The 19,658-nt window shown below is 39.3% G+C and overlaps 3 protein-coding genes across 4 annotated transcripts; 2 read left to right on the plus strand and 1 right to left on the minus strand.

Moving 5' to 3' along the window:
• The first annotated feature begins 216 nt into the window (after nt 1-216).
• On the plus strand, nt 217-831 carry LOC149004078 (uncharacterized). Its single transcript, XM_089168534.1, has one exon. It carries the CDS (start codon nt 217-219, stop codon nt 829-831), a length of 615 nt encoding a protein of 204 aa, XP_089024660.1.
• Nucleotides 832-1,119: 288 nt separating this feature from the next.
• LOC149004079 (uncharacterized) lies at nt 1,120-16,811 on the plus strand. 2 transcript variants are annotated; one of them, XM_089168087.1, is made up of 14 exons: nt 1,120-1,401; nt 1,480-2,114; nt 2,459-2,619; nt 5,635-5,695; nt 6,175-6,240; nt 7,093-7,178; nt 8,653-8,719; nt 13,076-13,288; nt 14,001-14,066; nt 14,149-14,228; nt 14,309-14,429; nt 14,582-14,645; nt 15,423-15,481; nt 16,288-16,811. In XM_089168087.1, exons 1-11 carry the CDS (start codon nt 1,260-1,262, stop codon nt 14,421-14,423), a joined length of 1,692 nt encoding a protein of 563 aa, XP_089024213.1. In that variant the 5' UTR covers nt 1,120-1,259; the 3' UTR covers nt 14,424-14,429; nt 14,582-14,645; nt 15,423-15,481; nt 16,288-16,811. The 2 variants fall into 2 exon arrangements, with proteins under 2 accessions (XP_089024213.1, XP_089024214.1); XM_089168088.1 differs by lacking the exon at nt 15,423-15,481.
• Nucleotides 16,812-16,872: 61 nt separating this feature from the next.
• On the minus strand, nt 16,873-18,561 carry LOC149004080 (light-induced protein, chloroplastic-like). The gene is given in 4 exon segments (XM_089168089.1): nt 16,873-17,361; nt 17,481-17,676; nt 17,763-18,214; nt 18,216-18,561. Coding segments are annotated over 4 exon segments (1,029 nt in total). The 5' UTR covers nt 18,282-18,561; the 3' UTR covers nt 16,873-17,046.
• Nucleotides 18,562-19,658: the final 1,097 nt, after the last annotated feature.

Below are 19,658 nucleotides of genomic sequence, written 5' to 3' on the forward strand. Positions count from 1 at the left end.
CGAGTCGAGTCCATTGATCATCTCCTGTTTGATTGCGATTTCTCTCGTGCTATATGGTTTGGTATGGGGCTGTCAGGTCTGATAGAGTCGCAGACTCGAAATCACTCGATAAACGTCATCAACAATTGGGGCAACCTGCGGTTTCCAAATTCATTAGTGAGCGGAGAGACATTAAGCATATTCTTCTTTACCGCTGGTTCATATGGTTAGCAAGAAATGATCCGGACTGGGGGCCCCGAACAAATTGTGAAAAAATCCAAGAAAGCTTGCAACGAATTCTGGAATGCACGACGCCATTGCGATGAGGTTCCGGTTGTGGCTAGGAGTTGGATCCCTCCTTCGGTTCTTGCAATCAAAATCAATACCGATTTCTCCGCTTCTGTCTCTGAAAATCTAGCAGGTTTGGGCTTCATCGCAAGAGATAACGTTGGTGCTTGTGTGTATGCGGCCTCTATTCCTTGCTCGGTCTCTTCTATTCTCGCAGGTGAAGCTCTTGCACTACGGGAAGCTCTTTGCTGGTCCTCTCAGGAAGGTCTCAAGAACATCGTGTTTGAATGCGATTCTTTTACCCTTTGCAGAGTCGTGGTAGACCCGTTTCTTCCCCTTGAGTTGGATGCTATTCGTGTGGTAGAGGATGTGAGAAGGTTGCTTTCTCTTGAACCAACTTGGTCGGTTCAATATGTTTCTAGGTGGGCTAACTCTGTAGCCGATTCCCTAGCTAGGAAGGCCCGGTCCATGGCAAGTAGGACTGTCTGGTCTAATTCTGTTCCTTGGCTTCTTGAAGCTTGTAATCAGGATGTCTTGGGTTTTTCTTGCCCTTTTGCTAATTAAAAGTATGTTTACCAAAAAAAAATAAAAAATGTTTAATGATTTTTACTAAAATAATTCTCTTGACTTTATGTTTAAAAACATGGTACGGATCTACCAAAATAAAAAAACCCTACCCGGTTACCCTGGTCGGTCCCAACCCATGGGTCGACAAGCGTGAATCCCAAGTCGGCAATTCCTAAGTTCTATTTCTATCCAAAGAGAGGCATCGAAAACGGGTGTGGATTTTGTCCGGGTCTAGATATTTCGGGCCAAGTTTCACCCCGGGACAGATTGAGCTGAGTATGATGAGGCCACGCCATGGCCGCCACAGTGGTGGTGCGAAAGTGGTGATGGTTGCTGTGTAGTTCAAAACTGACTGAAGCAGGCGCAGCAGCAGAAGAAGGAGAAGTGCAGAACAATTTGATGAGCGACGGAACGAATAGAGAATAATGTCGAAGAAGGCGTGGAAGATCATTCCGCGTCCATTGTTAGAGACGGTGCTGAACAATCATGTCCAGCACCACCGTGTCTCCCAACCTCTCATTCTTCACGGCCCGAGAGGAGCCGGCAAAACTACTCTCATCCTCAATCGTAATCTCTCCCTCAATTCAATCTTCAAATCTATATCTTTTATCCTTGTCAATTGAATCTTACTTTTTGTTCTTTCAGGTCTTCTCGACGACTGGAACAAAGGCCCCCATATCACCGGCTACGTCGATTTTGGTCTGTCCGGCGATGATCATCATCACAGCAATGAATCCTTTCCATGGTCCTCTTGGTCCAATTTTCCGCCGCCCACCCTTCCTTCTCTTCGTTCACAGCTTGAATGCTGTCTTGAATCAATGGTCGAAAAGGGTGTTCGTCTCGGTACCATTGGCTCTCAGCAAGTCTTCTCTACTCTCAATAAATGGTTCAGTCTGAATTCCCCCCTTCGCCGCATTCTTCAAAACCACACTCGTAGCTCTCTTACCCTTGACGACAAGGTTCCCACATCGGTATTATGGTCCAGGGCTTTATACGCGCTATCTACTCGATCAAAAGCCAGTGAGATTGATGCGATCATTGGGTTGGATGAGAAAGGTAAGGATATGACACTCGAAGAGACCTCATATTTCAGAGAAGCTCTGCTGTCTCTTCGGCTTGCCAAGGAGGTTATTCAAATTCATCAGAGCTGGAGAGCAAATGCAGTTGCCCACTTGAATAGAACTGGTGGGTTCTCGAGGCCCCTGGCCAATTCTTCTACTGATTGGCCATATTTGCTGTTGGAACTTCTCTCTGCCGCTGCTGAGTCTGATTACTTCCAGGTAAATAGATATAGGTTTCTTTTTTGAAGAGAGAAACAAAAACTTTCATTGGCAATGGGTTTCTTTTGAAGACAGAACATAGAACTTTCGCTAGCAATAACCTAAAACACTAGATAGCACATGATACCCTTGAGTCAGAAGCTACTCAGTCTCAAGCATCCTAAGTCACCAGCTCCTGTACATATCCGCGTTGACATGTGAGAAACTAAACCACGGATAGAAACCACAGCTAACAATAAGAATTTAATCTGGTTGGCGCTTCTAATTGCTCGTTTAATCTTATGATACTGATTTTAAAAATGCTCAATTGACTGATAGAATTGTACCCTTACCATATTGAACAGCCAAAGCTGGTCATAAACAATATCGAGGTTCTCCGGAATGCAGTCCTAACTGATGATTCAACAGTGTCTGCATCAATGTATCATGACAGTCTTCTTTGGAGATTAATAGCATTGGGTGTGAATGAAAGGTGCTTGCCAGTCATACTTTTAACATCTGATAGGTAAGTGTTAATCTTTCATTTGTGTTTCTGGTCATTTGATCTTCTCAGCTTATGTGACAGTTGATATTTTGATATATGGTAGTGTTCTTCTTTTTGGAATTTCACCCACAAATAAGAAGTAATTAACTTGACTAGCTGTACACATTTAAATAAGAAGCCTTTATTTTAATTAAAGGCAATGCTACACAGTTAGACACTAAAACACACCAAGCTTAATTGGAATTCATTTGGAGTTCAAGTTCAGTGGTTTAACTTTGAATATGCGTTTCTATCAAGCTAAAACTCTCAAGTTTCTGTCGATTGACCTGGCTGTTACCAATCAAATTAGCTGTGCTCATATGAGCAACTATACCTCCTCAAGGAGTTTGTTTGGAAGAGGACAAGGAGAGTGGGGAAGAAACCAAGACGGCTCCTTTAGTGATGGGCAACTTGGCTGAAACTCCTGGACTTCTAATGAATCTCTAAAAGCACTTTTAGTAAGATTAGAGTTCTTATGGATCTCTAAAAACTTTTTCTTTTTTTCTTTTCTTAATAGAATTTGACTTCTTATCGGACAGGAAAAAAAAAGGATCTCTAAACATTGATAATGCTAACTCTGACGTCACAGAGTTATATAAATTTCATTGATATTGAAACCGACAGATAGGGTGCTATAATCATATTCTTTGATTAAATGAACTATATTCAGTTGACTTTCCAAAATGCATTGTAATTGTGAGTTGGTGGCCAGAGTCCAGTGTCCTTCTCATAGGAAGAAGTGAAATAAATGAGGAGTCTGTTTGGCTGGTCTCCATGGCATGAGGAACTTTGCCAACTAGTTACATTGCTCCCCACTCGGTCCCTATGGAGAAAATAGATATTGGTTATGCTATATCAAGGGTCTAAGGTGATGCAACCAGCGCCTCTCACAGTCAAACAAATAGGCTTGGCCTTGGCCCCATTGAAGTATGAGAATCACTTGTCTGATGACTTCCTTGTGAAACATTTAACAGAAACTGCCATAATATAAACATGCTATCAGATTTTATTCCTCAGAGATTAAACAATTTAGAGAAATTTTTATTGCTCACAGAACTATTTTGTATAAGAAGCGTGGCATTAAGTTCTGGGATGTCTGATGCAGTCCATCATCCCTCCTTGTTTCCTTGTATTCATCTCTGATTTATGGTATATTCTCCTATCAATAGACCTTTCCTGTTATCCATTTATGCATCCTTCAGCCATGTTTTTTCATTCTGTTTCTGGTTACCTTTCCCTCTGAACCAAAGTTTCATTTTGTGCCATGGTATGGTAAGAAGCTGTAGTGGTGCTGGTGTTTAATTGACCTTTCCCGTTATCCATTTATTCATCCTTCAGTCATGTTTTTTCTATTCTGTTTGTGGTTACCTTTGGTTTTCCAAGATAAATTTTACTCACGTTCCCTCTGAACCAAAGTTTCATTTTGCGCCATGGTATGGTAGGAGGCTGTAGTGGTGCTGGTGTTTAATTGAACCTATTTGTTACATAGTCACAAAGCGGATTAATAATGAAAATTTACACGAAACCTTTGGATCTTGGGGGCATTGTGTTTTACTTTTATATTTGGGACCAACTTTCTCAACATCCATAGTGAAGAATTCTCTATCCTCATATTTCATTGAATCAGGATAAGACCTTTGATTTGCCTCACTGTAGGTGAAGTAAAACTTTCTCATTATATGTGACATACTTTTAGATTATCAATGGGCAGATGCTATTGTCTTTGGGTTGATCTGTTCATCTTTGTATTGCTGTATAATAAATTCAAAGGGGGAAAGGTTCATATTCACAACCAGCAGATGGCTTTTGTTGGTTCACTTGTCAATCATGCCCTAATTGTTCTATTGATGTTTACAATATGGGATGGCATTTCTTGTCTTTTTACACTAGAATTCGATAGCAGATAGTTTATGTTCCATCAAATACCATGGCTGTGGTTTTGGATGATCTTTTCTCCATGAAACCAATATAAAGCACTGAAGCTGCTAGTGTTTAACCTTGGTCTGCAACTTCACTATTGGATGGTTGTTGTTCCTTTCCTGAGCGAACCTGAACCACAACTAAGTGCTGGCACTGATGGCCCATATTTGAGTGCATGGTACTCAGATAACTCTTTTCTTTTCTAATGTTGAGGGGGGGGGGGGGGAGATTTTCCCCCTTTCAGAGTATCCATAATATTTTAATCTATTGTAGACTTGTTGTATTTCTGGGCAGAGGCAAAACCAGGTATCCATGATCACTCCTTTGAAGACTTCAGTTTAGGTTTCTTTAGACTGAACAAGGATTTGATGAGGATGATGGCTGCATACCTTTGCTTTTTTTTCCCCTCAGTATTTACAGGCCATACAAATCCCCCCCCCCCCCCCCCCAAACAATCCCACATTTAAGAAAAAATAATAATAAGTGCCACAGTTGTTTTAACCCCAACGCTGAACTGCTATATTGGTAGGGGATGTGATACTTCTGTTGCTGTTGAGAGCTTATTGTCCTTTTTGATCCTTGTTAAAGTAAGATGGATTTCTAAGATCAAGTGACTAAAATCACAAAATTGTGAATACTGGAGGATGAAGATGATCCCTGCTGAAGGTTGTTAGTTACGGCAAATGAGGTCACAGGGGAATTTGAAGTTTCTCCCTTGCTGTTACCCTATTTTCTGATGTTATAAATCTGCCCATCTAATGTTTGAGTAGTGTTGATGGGAAGGGTAGGTTTTGGGGCAGAATTACTCATTTGAATTCCACAATGTATTTAACTTAGGGGCATGAAGAACTTGTGAATCATACACTAAACTTTGTGACTATTTCCAGGATTTAATTGATAAGATCTACTACTTCATTATAATCAGCCCCCAAATGTTTATGTTTGTTTTCCCTTCTGTTTGCTAATTCCTAAAACTCTACCTCTAGAAGTCCTCTAATTGAACCTTTTTTTTTCCTTCTTCCTGAAGCCTTTTTTATTATCTATTTAGTGGCTCTAATACATGTTCATGTTTCTCAGCTACTACTCATACCGAGCCTATATGGATTTTGGACATCCAGACATATTCATCTCTCGTGAGGTATCCTAGTTAAATTATTTGAACTTCCCTCTGTTTTTACTTTGATGATAAAGAACAACATCTAAGACAGAATTGAGATGCATCCTCTCCTACAGACATTTGACAACAATCAGGGTCAGTGGTTCAGGCTTCCAAATCAGATATCTTTATATGCCACATCCTTTGTTATCATTTTCCATATTAGATATTGTAATGAGGATGGTTCATAAACACTTCGATGGCATTTGAGATTTCTATGGGGAACACTCCATTTTGCCACTTGATGCATGATTTTAGAGAAAGCAGTGGCTGGCTTTCTGTTATTGTGTCCAAATCTTAGCATTCACTAATGGAGAAGGCCTGCCAAATATCTGTCTTGTCGTGTATTTATGTGTTTCTGTTGCCAGTTTTGACATAATTTTATCTAATCATCAGTTCAAATGCATGAGATTGCTTAGTGGCTAAATATGTCTAACTTCTGTTATAAATTTGACATGAAGGCTTTTGGATGGACTCCTCAAGAAGCTAAAATGCATATGGTTACTGATTTCTTCACTGAATCTGAGGTGTGGTTCTTTTCTCCTTGTCACTAAATTTTTTTTGTAAGAAGTATGCAAAATCTTATGCTTTAATCATCAGTTTGCTACTGTTTGGATTCGTGTAGCTTTCTTGTTGCATAAATGTATTGATCTTTTGTGTCTTCATGTCTTATTTACTATGATCAGTGGCACATGAAACAAGTGTATTTCATTTTTTTCATGTGTCAATCTGAAGCATCAAAATGGGTTTACCCATTGCAATCTGAGGTGTGGTTCTTTTCTCCTTGTCACTAATTTCTTTTTGTAAGAAGTATGCAAAATCTTATGCTTTAATCATCTATTTGCTACTGTTTGGATTCGTGTAGCATTCTTGTTGCATAAATGTATTGATCTTTTGAGTCTTCATGTCTTATTTACTCTGATCTGTGGCACATGAAACAAGTGTATTTCATTTTTTTCATGTGTCAATCTGAAGCATCAAAATGGGCTTACCCATTGCTCAAGGATCCCACCTTGAGATGGCTGGGGAGGATCATATTGATGCAAAGTTACTGCTGCCTTTGCAGAGAGGCTGTTTTGAGACCTGAACCAACTTGGTCATATTGTAGCAACCTTTGTGTTGCACCAAGGCAACTCCCTTGATCTGGAACATCAAACTTCATTTTCCTCCTCATCTCTTCCCAACTCCCAGGAGGAAACTGGGATAAGAAAAGAAAAAAAGGGTGGATTCTTTTTTCTTTTCACGCATTGATGATTTTCACTTCAGACGTCCAGATTTCATGTTGAAAGAAGAAAGGGCCAAGTTCGTGCTGTCACATGTGTTGTGCATTTTACTTCAAAATTTTGAAGTTCTAATATTGTGTTTGTTGGATTTTGTAGTGGCGGCTGATTGCTGAGGTGCTTGGACCAAATCCACGGCATCTCTCTGAACTTTATGCTCTAAAACTAAGCAGTTATAGTGAGAAGTGAGTACTCTTTGTTCTTTGCTTAGCAAGTATCTTCTACTTTAGTAGTGGCAAGAATCCTCATGTATTGACATCATAGCATACAGAAAATAATGTAAAACTGGAACTGAAATAGGTCCAAACCTAGGCAGGATCAAATAGAAAACCTGCAGATAACAAGAAAGAGAATAATAGCTGAGGAAACCTTAACTTCTTTCTTGAAAACTGATGGTAGGGTTTTCTCTGCTGATTCGGTTGGAGACTGTATCCTGGAAGAGGGAATCTGTCATCTTGATTTAGAAATCTTCAAGAAATTGATATGACAATTAGTTGAAACCCAAAAGTTTTTAGCCCTCCTGAACTTGATTTAACTGAACTTGGGATTTGGAATCATGAACCGGGTGGAAGGAGATGAAATAACAAAGAAAAGCAGATTAAAAACAAGATGCCAACTAAACTATTGAAGTAATGACTTATATACATTAGAAGACACAGTGACACTGAAGTTGAGTTATAAACCTACCGCTTTTTGTTGGAAATTAATTGACAACCATGTTGGAAAACCCTATGCATTTAAGTGTAGCTTTTAAAGTTCTAGTTTTGTTAATATGCTGAAGTTCCAACTCAAAGCAATCTAAGCATAATGTCTGTATCTTGAACCTTTTGGCATTAAGACTCCCGTCTCCTCCCCCCCATGGGGAAAAAATAGAGAAAAATTTCTGTATTGGTGCTCAAGTCAGTAAACCTGCTACAGCTTTGGGAAAAAGGGTGATAATCTAATCTGTGATTCTCATTCAAAAAGAGTTGAATAGAATCTCATGTTAATTGGGTGGATTCAGTTGGAGTTGCCCTTCTTGTAGGTAGTCTTATCCAATTGGGATTCTGGGCATGCCCAGCTAATGGCTTCCTTGGTTATATGTCATTCTCATGGTTCTAAACTGGCATGCTTGGAGGCAGATGAATAATTCATTCTGCAAGTCACTAGGGAAATCAATCTTTAGGACACAGACACACACAGACACACATATCTTGCATTTTGATTTTCTCATATATAATGTCATACATTTATGAAGGTTTTTTTTTTTTTTTTTGGGGGGGGGGGGGGGGGAGATGTTTGGTGTTGTCAAAATAAAGTTTCAAACCACTACAGGAAATTAATGCCCATTTTTGTCATTTGACTGGCTTATATCCTATTTATCTAAAGTCCGGTTCTAATTGTATATTATTTGCTCTAGAAATTTGATGTTGATGGGGAAATATCATGCAGGATCAAATTGGACCATTTTTTTTTCCCAAAGATTCTGCAATAGTGGGTTTTGTATTATCAACATCTACCCATCCAAAGTGCTATCATTTGTAATTAGTAGATGAGACTAAAACCATAAATATGAAAATAATAGGGGTAGAAGGTATTGGGCAAACTATGTAGTTGCTGCTCATCTTTTTAGCAGTCAAGCTGTTTCACATACAAGGATTGCCTTGTTCCTACTTGCAGGCTTATTGAGGATGGTGGTAAGAGTACGTTTGAGGATATTCTAGATGCATACCTGGCATATTTGCAAGTAAGTAGTATTTCAAACATATTCAATTTGGGAATGCTTTTCTTCTTCTTTTTCTTTTTATTTTAAAGAAATGACTTATCTATTTGAAAATGTTAGCCTTGGTTACCCTCTGCAAGGTTAATATTTTGAACGTCTGCTTCAACATATATGCATCCATGGGAATGTATAAATGATTTTGATGATGCAGTGAAAAACAACAATAACAAACCCAGGCTTATCCCAACATAATGGGGTCAACTGCGTGGATCCGAGCAAAAACAAAATAAGAAAATAGGTGGATCCAGATGGGAATAGAATTTAAGAAGGTAAAAAATAAGAACCACTGCCAGCAGAACTGGAAAATCTTAGCTAAATGGGGTCAGCTACATGAATCCTTACCCTCCCTGGTTTATCAGAGGTTATACTTTGGACAAGCCCAAGGCTGAGCATGTCATTTTGACACCTCCTATGGTCAATTTACGTCTGCCCGAGGCTAAGCATTTAAATCAATGATGCGTGTATGCACATACAATAAATATGGAGTGGGTGGTGGGAACTGAACAGGCATCATTAGCTTGCAAGGCTAGTATTAGATAAAGAAAAAACAATACAAAGAGTGAAAGAGAAGTGCTTATCAAGCCTTGACCTTTTAATTCTTTTTGTAGGCAAAATATATTTAATATATTGTTGTGCTTTTGGTTCTGATGCTCTTTAATTTTCCCACCCTGTCCTACCAGAAGTACTTCTCTGAACTGTTAACATATCAGTCATGTAGAACTTATTGCTACATTTGCTTTTTGAAACACCTGACTTCCATAATATATTACAACTGCGTATCCTAATGGTTGAGTTGTTAAGCAAGGGCTACAATAATGTATGTCAACCCATAACAACACCCCCCACAATGCAGGTACACACACACATGTTGCTGTCTGTGACACCATCAGGTGATGCCGTTTTCATGTAGAGGCAAAAGGACAATGTGTACGGACACAACAATGCATAACACAAGCCCCCTCACATTTTTACCAGGAATTGTACACCCATCCTCCGTGCTCTTGTACCATGTTACAGCTGCTTATCCCAAAATCTGATCTATTAAGGGTTAAAAGACAATGTATATCAACACATAACAGTAACCTATAACCGTTGTTCTTTTTTCTGCTTAGATGATATTGTAATTTGTTTCAGCAAATATATATATTTTTATCAATTAAAAAGGGTAATTTTCATTTGGACCCCCTAGGTTTGGTCCAAGTCATTTTTTATCCAAAAAAAGTAATACTTTGCATTTGGCTCCCCTGTGGTATAAAAAACAAAACAATTAAAAATACACCATTTTTTTAACCAAAATGCCCTTGCATCCTTCACTGTTAGGATTGCATCATGTAGGAGACTTTCAATCCAACAGTTCTAATAAAAAAAGATGGATATACTTATAATTATGATTCTTTTTTTTTTAATCTTACATTCAAGGATTTTAACATGTCAAATTGACAAAATTAAACCCTTGGTTGAAAACTCGATGAAACCCTAAGATAGAAGACAAAACCTATTTCTCTCTCCTCCCTTTATCTTCTCGTCTCTCATGTCTCAGGGAAGTTTTGTGGTTCTGCGAGTACTCACATCCCCCCGCCTCCGCCACCAATCCCTTCAAAGGGATCCTCACTCGAAGGAGGTCAGAGATCTTCCCCAGCTCAACAGATCAGGCCACGTTCGTTCCTATTTTTCCCACACAAGAAAATGCAAAACCTGAGTCTAGTTGTTTGATCAATATAGGGGAAACCTAGAGCATCCAACAGTGAAATCTCAACCATCAGATTTCACTCTCAAATGAGCATTTAAAATATCTCTACTGTGTTTTCCACTCTTCTCCCTGCATTTACGGATTCATTCTTTTCTAAATTTTCATTTTTTTGACTTTTCTGTTATAGCATTAGAACACACCCAGGGGGGGGGGTTGGTTTTTAATCCTTTCCCATGTCTCTGTTAGTACCAGCAGGGTGTTATATTTCAATCAGTCCATATTCCTTCCATTCATGAACGAAACTGTTAAGACTTCAATAGTAGGTTCTGGAACAGGGTATTGCAATAATCCATGTGGGAAGATCACATGGGAAGAGAGTCCGTAGGGGTCCTTGAGGGGGTTATATAGCGTGAAACCGTAATTAGAGAGGGGGGAAGAGAAATGAGTTGGGTGTTTAGGGCAAGCTTGCTTGCGGTAGTGAACTGGGGTTAGCTTGCTGGATAGGTAGCAGTGGGCACCGTCATGTTGTTTGTAAGGGAGTTCTCAGTTCATTAATGAATTCAATTGCATTTGTTTGTTAATTAGTGGCTACTCCATTCCTGTTTTACCAATTTTGTGGGTGAGTGTGTGAGGTTGCAGCGCTGAGGCATGAACTTGTTGCTGAAATTTGTAGGGGAACTACCAAAGTTGCCAGAGGATTTAGAGGAGTTATTCAGGGTCTTATCAGAAACCTTCTAGTGTCCCATATCGTCATTTTCTGTTTTTTGGAGAAGCAGCATATTCTCTCTCTCTCTCTCTACCTTGGGGCTTTCATGGGGTTTCATTCAAGGGCTGGATTTTATAAATTTGAAATTTTAAAACCCTGCAATGTAAAATAAAATAATCATAGTTACAAATAGTACCTTGTCTTTTTCTATTGGAACCGTTGGATCGAAGTTTCTAATGTGGCACAATCTTGTCAACCGTGCAACCACAAAAGAAATCCATTGAAGAAAGGAAACCAAAAAAGCGTAGGGTATTTTGGTCATAGAAATGATGGTGGGTCATTAGTTGGTCATTTTTTTGGTACCACAGAGGAGCCAAAGGGAAAGTATCACTTTTTTTGGATAAAAATGACTTAGACCAAACCTCAAGGGGTCCAAATAAAAATTACCCATTAAAAAACATGGTTGTCTTTAAGCTTCTGTTTGGGCATCATATGCACTGCAGGTAGTGACTTTGCTCTTCCCACTCCTAACTAGTGTGGAATACATCCATACTCCTCATGTGTAAGTGGTCATAACAACCCATCCAGGTGGAGGAATCCACGGAGACAAGCTTGGAAACCTTCTTGTTGCCATGTCTGATTCCATCCCAAGAGTCAGGGCGTTAGGTGGAAGCAGTGACAGGTAGATGGAAACATGGACATCTTCACACTGAATGGGTGTGGGCTTTTGACAGGGTTATGAAAACTACTATCAGTGTCCATTTGGAAACTCTCTTATTTTCCACTGGAAAAGTCTGTGCAGAGTCAACCATAACGCATGGGATCTTTCACAGACGGAATACCCCCAGACGGAATACCCCCACCCCTTGGGTATTGTTTATAGGGTTCTTTTGTTGTTGTTGTTGTTGTTGATTATTTTCTGTTCTTTTGTGTAGTTGTTGTTTTTTCTTGTGTGTGTGTGGGGGGGGGGGGGGGTTTGTATGCAGGGTGTGATGGGGCCTCAAAATCTTGAGCTAGTGGTTAATTTTTTGGGAAATATACAAGAAAGGGGTTTTGGGATTCAAGGGTAGATGATATAGATATTCATAATAGAGTCTGAATGATGTAACTAGTTGCTGGTTATGGTTATAGTTCAGAATGTTGAGAAATAGGATGAGATAGAAGTTTCGCATTATGAACATTGGTCTGTTTTCTTCAGTTCTGGCTTATTGACTCGTTATTTTGAGTTTGGTCAGCTTTTTGTTCTTGTAAAATATATGGAACTATCGCCTTACAGATCAAATAAATTGAAAAGTGAGCGTTCAATTTAAAGAATCCACACTATCACAAAAAAAATAAAATCATGCTTTATTATTTTAAATTACTGGGAATTGTAAAATTAGGACTGCTGCAACACTGTAGTTTCTGTTCACTAAAACAGTGACCATCATGTCTAGAGAAAAGTAGTAAACATTGTATTGACACTCCCTTCTCCCCACTCTCCACGAAAAAAGAAGGAAAAGAAAAACTAATTACCAAGAAACCAAAGAAAATTACTCTCTGCCTGTCCAATTTATTGGTGTCAACAGGATTGCTTTGCTGGACTGTTAAACTGTTGCCCTAGATTGACTCCATGGTGAAGAGATGAGATCAGATGTATCTTTATCCTTCCATGTTGAGTAACACACTAATATTCTAAGTCCCCATAGCAGGGGTTTTATTCTTTATTGTGCAATTAGCTTAGCATATATTATATGCAATGATACACGGACATTACAGCTTGTATTGATATTTATATGTTGATTTTACTTTCCAATCGAGACATGTAGTGCATCTTTTGTTTCTTATTTTACTTTTCTTTGTTCTTGGGGTTGATTCAGTTGTTCTGTTCTTTCCAGTAAATCACTGCGCATACTTTTACTGAGCCTTTCACATTCTGATATAGGTGACTGTGGTGAATCCTGCCATGGAATCAACACTGTCTAGGCTGCAAAAGTTCGCTGTTGATGTGTACAATGGAAGGATCTCAAAAGATCGATTGCGTTTTGGTGCTCCATGGAGACATCCCCCCCACACAGACGATCCTGCACTTTGTTTAGAGTGGGCCAAGATTCAGTTAACTGATTTCATACAATCTCTTGTGAATGCTGAATTTGGGGTAATTTGTTTCCCGTTCCCCCTTAGTGCTTCTTTTGAATTCCCTTCTCTCTTGCTTGTGGACTACTAACTAGTGTCAGAAGGAATATTAAAATTTTCATGTATTTAATTGTTATGCTTAATACCTAATGGCACTTAAGAACATTCATTTGTTTATTTAGCATTTCATGAATCATCATTGCTTGATTCTATGTCCATTACTTAGGTGAAAAGTCCCCTTGTTCCCAAGCATGTGCATTTATGCCTGGCCAGCTAACATTTTGTGTCAGTTGTGATGAAAAATGAATAGAGGGGGCTTTTGTCACATTTGCTGCTGGCAATAAAACAATCAGTTAGTTTGTTTTGACATGAATCCTGAAATATTTTCTACTAGATAGTGGAATGTTTGAAATGGCATGGGCTTCTGTTGAGCAGGCTCTAGGGAGTTGGGTGAGGCTTTGTTTTGTTTATGATGCTGATTTACCAAAGGATGATGCATGGTCTTGTTAAGGTGGATTTTTGCCTTGTGGATGAACTTTCTAGTTGCAAAAATAAATGAAACTGATCAATGACAGAAATAATTGGAACCCATCTTAGGTTCTTGTGTTTATCTTCTAATGGCAGATATGACTGGAACTTATTTTAGGTTCATGTCTTTATTTTGTCTAAATACCTAATCAGATTTCATGCTGAGTTTACTTTATGTGTGTTGTTGCCTGTTTGCCTTCTTGCAGTTTAATTATTTGGCTGATTGTAGCCTAGAAATCCTGGATGATCCTTCTGCAGTCGCAATGATGGAGGTACTTCTCTAGTTCCATTCATGATTTTTTGCTTTCTTGATTCCTGATTATGTGATGTTTTCTGAGATGAACCTGCTTTCAGGTTGGTTTACTCTACGCGCAGCGGGATCCATCCTTCATTCGTCCAGTATCTCGAGGCATTCAAAGGTGTCTTGTCAGATGGTAAGCAATTTGAACATTAGTCCAAAGAGGCCTGTAATTGATATCTTTCATGTTCAAATTCTACTTTGCCTGGAGTGCAGGCTTGTCAAGGAAAGGATGAATATGTCCTTTCAGCAGTTAGGAAAGTACCTGTGGCAGAGAATAGTACGAGGCCGAAGTTATCGCCATTTGATGAAGGAAGCTGGATACAAGTAGTCTGAAGTATGTACCAGGTTTCAGTCTTGTTTAGCTTGAAGTCAGTTCATTTTCATTTGCTCATGAGCCAGCTCAAGGTTTAGTGTCTTGGGAACTGGAAAGAAATAACTATTCTTTTCCAAGTTGTGGCTTACAAAATTTTATGGACTTTTACGCAGGTTAGCTTGCCAAAGGATCATTTATATTGATGGCGTGTCCTCTTGTACTCCAGGAGGTTCACATGTAAGTATTTGTTGAGGATATCTTACTGTCAAATGTTAATTTATAACCTCCTTTTCATTGAAGGGTGATTTTGATGCGTGCAAGTTCAACTTGGTTATCATGACTGATGAGTAATCCTATTATCCATTCAATGGGGCTAAAGGTATCCTACAGGGTAATGATTGGATTTTGATTGAAAGTTAGCATTGCAGATATGATGCCTTGGACTGACCCAAACTCAACTGGGTTTCCAGATAGAGATAAGCCAGCTGTAGTCTGAATCATGGGTTTATAGAATTTGATAGGAACCCTCCTATCTGAACTAAGATTGAATTAATATTACTAGAGTAATAAAAATGAACACTTTGATAAGAAAATAGCAAGATAGTCTGGATATAATGGTGCTAGTCACTCCCTACAGTAACATGCTGTCCTCAGTTGATGGCTGCCCCAAAAACACTCATAAAATATCTGATATCCTTTCGTCATGCCATCCCCACTTTTACAACCAGCCAGCAGTTGGTTATGGTAACCTTCTCTCTCCTCCACATGCCATGCCCCCAAGGCCCTAACATTACCACCCCCCTTGAATTTCACCTTGTCCTCAAGGTGAGGGAAGATTAAAAGCTTGGTCTTCACATGCTTGCTGAACAGCCATGCTCTGATACCAGAATTTTCTTCCTCAGCTTCAACATAGGTTTTATATGCTTATTTCAGTCTTAAATGATGTTTGCTCCCTGTTGTAATGGCATTTGGACCTAGTATCTGAATTTTCTTTTTTCCATCCCCATTATCAAGCAACAAGCATTGGTGGAATTCTGCAAGAAGGAATTTTTGTTTCAAGCTATTCTTGTGAGGTACAATCTTTCCAAGTTATATTTCTCATTCATTTGGTGTTTTACTTGTGTTCTTCATGTCTGGTTGCAATTGACCTAGGGGAGAATCTTGTTGTTATCTTATACCCACCAAATGCAATATATATTAGAGGAAAGAAGTGACCTGTTGCTGGTAAAAGCTGATAATTATTTCAGACTTCCACCAATTTCTTGTTCAGGAGGGCATGGGTCCCTTGCTAGTTTTATTCTTATTGAACAAGTGGTAGAGGATCTGAGATTTCAGAGCCCTGTGTAGAGCATATAAAATTCAAAGTTAAGCTGAGGAGGGGCATGACTTCTCTACAGGATGCATGGCTATTTTCTCTGCTACCACTGTGCTGGAATATCTGTAATATTTTCTTGACTTCAGCTCACATTTCATATCTGGGGCCCTTGCAGATCCTCCTGGAAATGGATTTGGTTTGTATATGAAGTAATGAAAAATGGAGTTTGATGTGGTTGGCTGGTTGGTGTAAAATGCATTCTCCTATGGAATTGCAAATACTTCTCTCCTCTGGCGAGAAAGTGATTGCAACATCACTCTCTTGCTAACTGTTTGCAGACTAAATGTCGGGAGTTGATCTTGTGAAGCTTTTAGCAATTGGTGTTGGGTGTTTAATGATGCCATTTTTTAATGGTGGTTTACAATTGACGGAAAATGTCTATTTGAAAATTTAAATTTATGATGAGTTTCTTGTCTACAGTCAGACATTTTCACAGTTGCATATTTGGGTCTCTAGTTTCAGCCAAGTGGTGAAGCCTAATGGTTTCTTGCTTTCTGTTTGCAGGTAGTGTTGTTGCAATTACTGGCATTAGTTTCTCATTCATGTTAAAAGACTTGAGACTTTTGCCTGCTTTTTCTGACTGACTACTGAAAAATGACTATTCAATTGGTGCAATAACACGAGTTCACCATGTACTTTGTCAATAAACTTGGATGGAAAGGTGTCCAAGCTTTTGCCTAAATAGTATTAAGTTCAGTTGTGGACTTCGTCAATTTATGATCTTTACTTCCAAAGAAAAAGGATAATGTTTCTGATTGCTGACCAAAGCCAAACATGCAAGAACAAAGTTGATGGTATGGCACTTTAGTGGTTGCTAGTCTGGATGGTACCTTCAATTGGCTCAACAGGGATCAACTACTTCTGAGATCATGTACTGTAATCTGTACTCAGGATGATGCTTGTAAATTTGAATATCATATGAAACTTAGATGAACAATGTTTCACTTCTGTGTAATTTTGTTGGCTGATGTATCACATTGGTTAGCATATTCTTTCTTTATTTTAGTTTTAAAATAATTTATTTTGTTCATGAATTTGTTACCAAGCCCTGGCATGTCTGCTTGTCAAAAGAACAAGATTGTATGGATACAAAAGCCCAACGTTCATAGGAATGTTTAGGTTTTCAATAGTTACAAGCTTGTATTTTTGAACCAGTATTATCCACTAGTCCATAACATGTCACACAATTTACAATCAGCAACACCTTTCACTCTACCCCCACCCCAAAAAATAAAACAAAAAAGAAGTCAGCAACACCCTTATTTAGGAGGTCAAGAGGTAGCTGCCTTCTTTGATGAGTACAAACACACTGCCAGCATCACCCCTGGTTATGCGCAGTTCATCATCAAGATATGTGGTGAGTAACCATGACTGGGCATTGTCGTTGGTGATAGGAATCTTCAGGGGTGGTTGGCTGGAGATGGTTCTTACAACAGATGAAGCAGTATCTTGAAGTGAGGTGATCAGGCCTCTAAAGGGAGCGAGGTCAATCTTCTGCCCTAGAACATCCACGCTTTCTGGTGTCTCAATGGAGTCCGTTAACTGGGGTGTTCCAATTATGCCTTCTTCGAACTTGATCTGCACACATGAGTTTTATTAACATACAGAAGATCTATCTTGGCCTTTCCCATTTCAGATTTGCAGGTCTTAGTTTCAGAGTATAGTTAATGTAGATTTCTGGGTTCTTAACTACTAACCTGGACGCGCTTGGGGCTTCGGATTTCGAATTTGGCATTGGTGACGAAGGAAGTTGTGGCCAAAGGTCCACTGAAATAGACTGAATTCTGGACTGTGAAGTTTTCTGAGTCGATCGTTTGGGATATTTCCTCCACCTTCACTAAAGGTAGTATTCCTCTCGAAAACAAGGGGAACAAGCCCGAGAACGAAGTGTACCTGCACAACCGCCCGCCATGAATATTACATCCCATCAGTAATCAAGAAAGACTCACGAGGACTTATTAACAAGCAAAAATACTCACGCAAGAATCCATTTGCCATTGAGAAGAGTCAAAGCTTCGGTGGGAGCAGGGGTTGGATTTAGGGCTTCAAGCTGCGTGATGAGCTCGACGATCTCGGCTCTCGTCTCACTGGAGGCCGTCAAACCTCTTTCGGTGCCATAGAGTGAATCTACCAGAGCCTTCTTGAGTTGATCCACTTTACTGGGTTCTTGAGGCGGCTGAGGCTGCTGAGGCGGCTTCTCTTCCTCTCCCAGCGCCGTTGCAACCGCTTCACCAGTCCATTCTTCGTTTTCAGGTCCCCACTCGTCGTCGTTATCGTTCGCTGCCGCTCGTATCCTCAGAATCGGTCGTCTAACCTGACGATTCGCCTTGCCGATCGAAATTCTCGATCCTGCAACCTCCGCGCCCTTCGCTGACGGCTTCGCTACAGAATGAACTGTAACAGTGGACATCAAAATTTTCTTCCTGAAAGCACAGATGAAGCTGCGTTGGGTTCGCAGACAAGAAGGGATTGCAAGATGAAACTCCTGCCATTGCCATTTCTCTTATTCTGTGGTGGTCAATCTATTACACAAAGGCAGTAGATGGAAGAGAAGGGTTTGCAGATTATTCAAAGAATTTTCTCGGAGATGAAATCTATTAATTGAGTCCTGAATCGATTCATAAATATAATGTTGGGGGTAGGTGTGGAGAATCGAGGTTCAGTTCAGCGCAAATTGCATTTGCAGTCGTCGGATTGAGATTACGTTTCATCTCTATCACTTGTTTTGTGACGGTCACATAAAAAATTTCGACCGACATCTTGATTCGATGACTGCACGTCTGCACCTTTTGAGTAGTGAACATTTGCCGAAGCAAAATCCGGGTGTGGAGTTGTGGACTGTGGAAGGGCAAAAATCTCCGTCCATGATTGATATTTTGACACGTGGATGAAAGACGAAAACAAATCTTCTGGTGGTAACCGCCAATCGCCATCCACATCGGAAGATCGACACAAACTTTGCTGCTAGACCTTTCTACACATATCTAGAAGGTTCTTATTAAAGTATTTTATGATTTTTTTTTTCTTGTTTCATTTGGTTGTGGGTGAAAGAAGGAAGGAAATACAACGATTTGAAGTATTCGGCTCCTGTATTTTTTATTTTTTTGGTAATCAAAGTCTTTATTTCATAAAAAAAAAAGTGATATAAGAATTGGAGCCGAGCAAAACTCAAGCAACTAATTAGAGTAACATGTCGATAACTCGTGTATGAAACCAAGTGGGCTTTCTAAATTAGATGATCCACAATTATATTGGATCTTTAAGAAATATTCTTGAAATTGAAGCCCAAAAACTTAGTGGCGAGAAGTCTTATATCTTCTAAAATGGGCAAAATCTAGGTCGGAGTAGGGGAGTTGACAACCAAAACACAATTTACGAATTGTTTGCAATTTGACTCCACCTCAATGAAGTCAAAACCATTCGCCAAAGCTTCAAGAATTCTAGTTCTTAAAGATGTTGCTTCTCTTTCTAGGATTGAGGTGAATTGCTTCAGTTTTGACACAACAACTAATGGTTTTTCAAGTGCATCTCATATGATGATTTTCATTTCACCTGTTCTTGTCTTTGGCATCCAAGATACATCAACATTAAGTTTGACAAATGGATGAAGTGGACATCTCCTGCTAGCACCTTGTTGAGCCGTTGCCTCATGCGTGTGTAGCTTCCTAACATTCGAGCTATTAAAGGCATCTCAGAATTTTGTGTGGGCAAATTCAGCAGCTAAGACAACTTCCTATTAAATCCATTTCTTTTTTTCCCCAATCACCCTTGAGTTTCTTGCTTTGCACAAGAACTAGAGATCGAATAAAGGAAATAGTTTTTTTTTTTAAATTTTTTTCCCATCATGTGAAACTAGATAACTCACCTGATCCCAA

This window comes from Hakea prostrata, chromosome 9, assembly GCF_041222555.1.
Source record: "Hakea prostrata isolate BN-2017 chromosome 9, UWA_Hpros_2, whole genome shotgun sequence".
Lineage (NCBI taxonomy): Eukaryota > Viridiplantae > Streptophyta > Magnoliopsida > Proteales > Proteaceae > Hakea > Hakea prostrata.

Coding starts and splice junctions, on each gene's coding strand:
- LOC149004078 (XM_089168534.1), top strand. CDS start 217: ATGATCCGGACTGGGGGCCCCGAACAAATTGTGAAAAAATCCAAGAAA.
- LOC149004079 (XM_089168087.1), top strand. CDS start 1,260: ATGTCGAAGAAGGCGTGGAAGATCATTCCGCGTCCATTGTTAGAGACG. Junction 1,402..1,479: donor AACTACTCTCATCCTCAATC/GTAATCTCTCCC, acceptor TTGTTCTTTCAG/GTCTTCTCGACGACTGGAAC. Junction 7,179..8,652: donor CTAAGCAGTTATAGTGAGAA/GTGAGTACTCTT, acceptor TCCTACTTGCAG/GCTTATTGAGGATGGTGGTA.